This window comes from Diospyros lotus, chromosome 13 (genome assembly GCF_014633365.1).
Source record: "Diospyros lotus cultivar Yz01 chromosome 13, ASM1463336v1, whole genome shotgun sequence".
In the NCBI taxonomy this organism is placed as follows: domain Eukaryota; kingdom Viridiplantae; phylum Streptophyta; class Magnoliopsida; order Ericales; family Ebenaceae; genus Diospyros; species Diospyros lotus.
The window spans coordinates 23550665-23557178 of NC_068350.1; the positions used below are offsets into that span (position 1 = coordinate 23550665).

The 6514-nt window shown below is 42.3% G+C and overlaps 1 protein-coding gene across 1 annotated transcript; it reads right to left on the reverse strand.

The window, feature by feature from the left end:
• Window positions 1-2369: 2369 nt before the first annotated feature.
• LOC127788128 (uncharacterized) lies at window positions 2370-2834 on the reverse strand. The gene has a single exon (XM_052316239.1). It carries the CDS (start codon window positions 2832-2834, stop codon window positions 2370-2372), a length of 465 nt encoding a protein of 154 aa, XP_052172199.1.
• Window positions 2835-6514: the final 3680 nt, after the last annotated feature.

The window sequence follows — 6514 nt, forward strand, 5'->3', positions numbered from 1 at the left end:
TCTCCGCGTTAACCAGGCTTTTGGAGATTTAATATACGGGGTGCGGCACCCATTCATCCCCTCGAACAAGGGTTGCACTAAAAGCATGTTGAGACACTCTCAAGTATAAGGTCAACTTTTCTCCATCTTTGGGTTTGGCGAGTAGTGAGGCTCGTTCCATATACTCCTTTAGCTGCTGAAATGCGAACTTGCATTCTTTTGTCCACTAGAAGTCTTGCGCCTTTTTAGAAGCTCAAAAAATGGGGCACATTTGTCAGTTGCCTTAGAAATGAACCGGCTTAGGGCTGTGACCTGGCTGTTGAGGCTTTGCACCTCTTTCTTCCTTATAAGCGACCTCATGTAAAGCAAAGCCCTTATTTTGTCCGGATTAGCCTCGATACTTCTGTTATTTACCATGAACCCCAAGAATTTTTGAGAGGCTACCCCAAAGGCACACTTGAGCAGATCAAGCTTCATCTGATAGCTCCTGAGGACCTTAAACATTTCTCCCAAATTGAAAACACGGTTCGCTACCTGTTCTGACTTTACTAGCATGTCATCAACGTATACTTCCATGGTTTTGCCGATGAGTGCTTCGAACATCGTATTAACTAGTCTTTGATAGGTCGTGTTTTTCAACCCGGAGGGTATGACTTGATAACAATAAAGCCCCTAATCGATAATGAACGAGGTGTGCTCCTCGTCGTTAGAGTTCATGGGGATCTGATTGTAGTCTGAATAGGCATCCATGAAGCTGAGGAGTTGGTGACTGGCTGTTGCATCCACGAGCTGATCGATTCTTGGGAGAGAAAAATTGTCCTTAGGGCAAGCCTTGTTTAAATCGATGAAGTCAACACAGGTTCTCCATTTCCAATTTTTCTTTTTCACCAAGACCAAGTTAGCCACCCAGACCGGGTAATGAGCCTCTCTAATGAACTCGTTTGCCAAGAGCTTATCCACTTCTTCCTTGAGAGCAGCATAACGCTCAAGAGTCATTGGCCTCCTCTTTTGGTGCACTAGCTTGTAGCTGGGATCTACATTGAGCCTGTGCGACATAACCTCTGGGGCTATTCCCACCATATCCTCGTGATTCCATGCGAATATATCAAGGTTAGCTTTCAGGAAATCGGTAACTTAGGATTTTACCTCAGGGGCCAAATTTCTCCCTAGCCTGAGACATCTTTCCTCGTCCACCTTGATGATTGGAATATCTTTGAGCTTTTCCACTGAATCGGTCTGCCTGTCATAGTCCACCTCGTGGGGATCCAAATCAAGCCAACCCCCTTTTGGCTAATCGGTTGTGGGTTGCTCTATGCAATGACATTTACTTTCTTTCCTTTGGCCCCCATTTTTAGTGCATTTTCATAGCAACGTCTTGCGAGGTGTTGCTTACCTCATGCGTATCCTACTCCATCGAGGGTCAAGAATTTGATTATCAGCGACTTGGTTGAGGTGACCAGATCCAGATCATTCATTGTCGGCCTCCCGAGCACAACATTGTACGCCAAAGAGTATTCTATAATTAGGAACTCTGCCAAAGTTGTGGCCTGGCGATCAAGGGAAAACTAATCCATCTGATAGGGATCACCGCATCACCTATGAACCCATAGAGTGGTTCCAGGGACAAGCTCAACTACTCCGGTCCCAGCCCTATTTGATCAAAACATGCTCTGTACATTACATTCACCGAGCTACCTGTGTCTACCATTATCCTCCGTACTTCGAAATTGTCGATCTGGGCCCATATAACGAGCGCGTCATTGTGCGGCCAATGGACGTTTCTGGCCTTTTCTTCTGAGAAAATGATCTTTTCTAGGACCGGATCACCCTAGCTCGCTTTACGGGGGAAAACTGCTCATTTGATCTTGCCAACAAGACATGGTTGGCCTCACGCACGTACCTTTCATGGGACTTGTGGGAAGTTCCAGCGAGGTGAGGTCCACCATGAATCATGTAGATCGTTCATACTGCTGGTGAGCGTTCATCATCGGAGGGGAGCGGTTGCTGTACCGATAGTCGGGTCGACTGATCTGCTGGTCGCACCACATAATCCCTCAACTAACCTCTCCTAATCAGGTCCTCAATGGCGTCCCTTAAGGCCCAGCATTTAGAGGTGTTATAGCCACCTCGTTATGGTAAGCACAAAATTTCTCCCTATTTCTAAATTTATGGGGAGTCTTTAGCAGGTTGGGCTTTCCAAACTCCTCCTTATTTCTTTCCATGGCGAAGATCCTCTCTTAGGGATCGGATAGGGCACAGTAGCTGTCGAAACGTCGTGATCATGCAAGTCGCTCTTCCCTTTCCTCCTTGTGAACTCGTTTGGAGACCTAATTGTTTGAGCGCTCTCCCCGAGGTTCCCTTCCGATGTCTCCATTATTCCTCTTCTTATTCTAGTTGGAACCCTCGGCCTCTTCTTTTGGTCCGGTAGACTTCTTCAAACTAAAGGCCTCTTCCCATCGGACCTCCTTCGCAGCCTGTCCGTAGAATTCCCCCAAGTCCCTAATTGGGGTCCTATAGATGCTCTCATATAGCTTCCCATCTTTGCGGAGGCCCATGGAGATTGCAGGCAGTACACTTTTATCGGAGGGATCCTCGACATTGCTCACCTTGTGCCTGAACCTAGTGATATAGTCCTTCAAGGACTCGTTTGCTCTCTGGAATACTGTAGCGAGGTGACATGGAGGGGGGAGTTGCCTTCTCAATGCCTTATATTTCTTGAGGAATCTTCGTTGGCATTCCTCCCAGTTGTGGATGTTGCGAGGCGAAAGGCTCCTAAACCAAGCTCGGGGAATGTCCCCCAAGGTTATTGGGAAAACGTGGCATTTAACCAGCGAGTTAGTTGTCTGCATATCCATCTGAACATTGAACGCATCCAGGTAATCATAGGGATCGTTATCCCCGTTGTACTATGGCATGCTCAGGACTTTGAATCTTCGGGGGAGAGGCTCGAGTTTGACTTCTCTTATAAATGGCGTCCTATCCCCGCGACCACTATTCTGGTCAAGGACCCCATGTTGTGCCTCCAACTGTCAGACTCTTTGATACAACTCCTCTACGGTTGAGTCTGGATCCACAGATCATTAAGCCTGCGTTCACCTATTTCTTTCCCGCTCCGGAGATTGGTAATTTGGAAACGAGTAATTATCTTTGATATTCTCTTCTGGCAGTGGGGGTCTTTCTTCCAATGGTTGACGAACCCTTCGAGGAGAAGCTAGTGGATAAAGGATAGCTCACGCTTGAGTCTGGGCCAAGACCCTGACCGCGTCAACGAGCTACATTACTGTATTTTCTAACGCCTCCTAGCGTTGCTTCCAGTCTTAGATCGCCTATATCCCGGTGGTTTGAGCAGCGAGTTGGACAGTAGCCCACGAGTGTATACCGGCAATGTTTCCTGTTTGTGGTGGCAGAGGGATATCTACTGCCGGAACAATGGGCCTTCCATTTGGTTGAAAATCTCACGGCTGATGGCGATGATTTTTTGGTGGGTCGACCGCCGCATCGGAGCTTCGAGTATTCCTTCCTCTTGCCATAACTATTAATCAAAATGGCCCCTTCCTTTAGCGCCAAAATGTCGACGTTCAATTTTAACCGACCGTGATTCATAGTGAGTGAGTTCAAGATGCAAGGAGGAAAGACAAGATGGGAGGAACACAAAGATTTTTTTACATGGTTTGGCCAGAACGATGCCTACTCCACGACTGTACCCTGATTATTCTTCCAAAGTGGCAGTATCTGATTATTCTTCTTGTTATCCCCTTTTAACGATATTCCTGCCCCCTATTTATAATGGGGGTTGTTTACAGTTTGCATAAGATATAAAAGTATAAAGATGATATAATGGGGGACAAACAGTCCTTATCGTCTGCATAAAACCTAGAATAGGATTCTCATTACAAGGGATATGGCTCACCTTAGATAAAGTAAGTGGGTCCTTGCCTCTAGCTGTTCAGCAACTTTGTTGTCTATGCGAGCTGGAGGATTTAGACCAGCGAGCTGAACGGTTAAGCCAGCGAACTAAGGGCTTTATTGACAGCTCGTTGAATCGATCACTAGGAGTTCGCTAGGAGCTTGCTTGGTTCTGTGATATGAGCTCGAATTTAAGCGATGTGTGGGTTTGCCATGGTAAGCTCGCTAGGGCCTCCTGGTCTTAAGTGATTGGGCTGGCTTGCTAAGTTGGGCCTAGCCCATAAGTAGTGGTGCAAGAAATATATTGTAATGACCCGTTAGAGGGCTCAGTATTTATTCAGAATTATTTAATTAGTTATTAAAGTATTTTGGTGAAGAGATTTTGCTAATTAATTATTTAATGTGGCAATTTAGAGATTTTGAAGGAAAAGAATAGCATTTAATTCTATTTAATGTTGGAATTAAAGGAATTTGCCAAGGCAGCGATCTAATAATTTTTAATTAAGCGAATAGTATTTAAATAGCATTTAAAGAGCATTTAATTCTAGTTATTTATTGTGGAAATTAAATGCTATGACATGAAGGTCATTTAGAAATTTGTTATTAGAATTTAATTATTAATTAAAGTTATTGTGATTAAGGGATTAAGAATCCATATGTAAGGAGGATTGGGATTGAGAAGTATCCTAGTTGTATAAGGAGTTTGTGAGGGCTTTTAGGGTTGCTCTCTCTCTGTATATATAAATAATCCCATTGGCCATATGTTCTTCACGCCGTAAGAACAGAGAGCAAGAGCAGCAATAGTGGGTTCAAGTTTTGCTTAAGAGATTTCCGTTGCAATCGTTTGATCCAATCAGAGCTAGCATAAGGAGAATATCCTATCTGTAATTCCTTTCATTACAAATTCATGTTAGTTCGTTCTCAGTTTATTCAAGAATGCTTCATTGAGTTTTAGATTATACATATACGTATATATATATATATGTTACAGTGAGTTTATATCAGTTATGCATGATTTCTTTACAGCGATTCAAGTAAATATCATCGTTGAATCATCCCTAATGTTGTTTTATATCAGTTGGGATTTGATTTTCCAAGATTCCTTTTTGAATGGTGTAGTTTTAATAAGATTTGTTCAAGAACATGGTCTCTGTGTTTGTTCATATTCGTCAAAAATAGTTGCAGACATCTGGATGCATCCCTTCATATCTAGATGGATTTTTCATACCATGTGAGTAATATCCGGATGAGCTAGAGGCTATCCGGATGAGTCAAAAAAGTTTTATGTGAGTGACATCCGAATAGCCATTATTCATATCTGGATGGTCTTAATGATATCCGGATGCTTTGTTTTCGTATCCAGATATGCCAGTATTAATTTGTGAGTGATATCCGGATACATCGTGTCATATTCGGATGTGTCTATTATAAGTGATATTCAGATTCATTGAGTCATATTCGGATGTGTTCAGTGCGATATCCGGATGCCTTCCTCATACATCCGGATGAGTCAAAGGATATCTGAATGCCTCGTTTCACATCCGAATTAGTCTTATAAAGCTTGTGAGTAATATCCAGATATCTCAAGTCGTATCCGAATGCATCTAGTGCTTGTTGAGAGTAATATCCGGATGTATTGATTCATATCCAGATGAGTTCCAGTTCCTTGCATATGATATCCGGATGGTTCTTCGCACATCTAAATAGCTCATATCCAGATGCCCTTTCTTCTATCCGGATAGGTCTAGTATATCTGGATGCCTCCTTCCAAAGTTGAATGTTTCATTCGAATAGTCTCCAGTTATATCCGAATCCATCAGTGAGATATCCGGATGACCTAAATCATATCCAGATGTCCTAGTTTCTATCCGAATATAATCCAGCATATCCAATCAGTTTCTTATTTGAGCGTCAGTGTATCTGGATGAGCCTTCTTCATATCCGGATGGCTTTTCCAGAAATCCAATTTAACTTCCAGTGATGTTTTAATCCAAGTTTTAATTAAATTAATGTATTCAATACCTCCAAATATTAAATTTAAATGCCAGAATTTATCAAGTTAATCATGCCCATACCATAATTCATAATTCATAGAATCTTTGTATTCCAATATACTGAAGATCAGATTACATGGTTAGTATTTATTATGACATGTTCAGCATTATTTTGTGAGATTATGTGCATATATTGTGGTATGAGCATTTAGCATGACTTTATATGAAGCATTACATATCATGTGCTAACATGTATGTGAGCATTGCATTGCATTATGCTCGCCAGACGGCTTAGTCCACGGGGATCCCATTAGTTTCAGTTTCAGCTCAGTTTATGAGTTGCTCACCTAGTGGCAATCAAGGGGCTAGGGGCATATTGCCCACAGTATGTGCTTACAATTTTTATATGCAGGATTCAGATCAGACAGGTATGTATTATTAGATTACGTGGGCCTATGAGCCAAAGTTGCATACTTGCATTTAGTTTACAGTTTATATGCATTACATTTTTATGAATGCAAACAGACAATGATTATACTCAGTACAAGTTCAGTAGTATTTATCAATATCGATATTCTTCAATTCAACTTCAGTTATACTTTCCAGCTTATTACTTGCTGAGCTTTGTAGCTCAC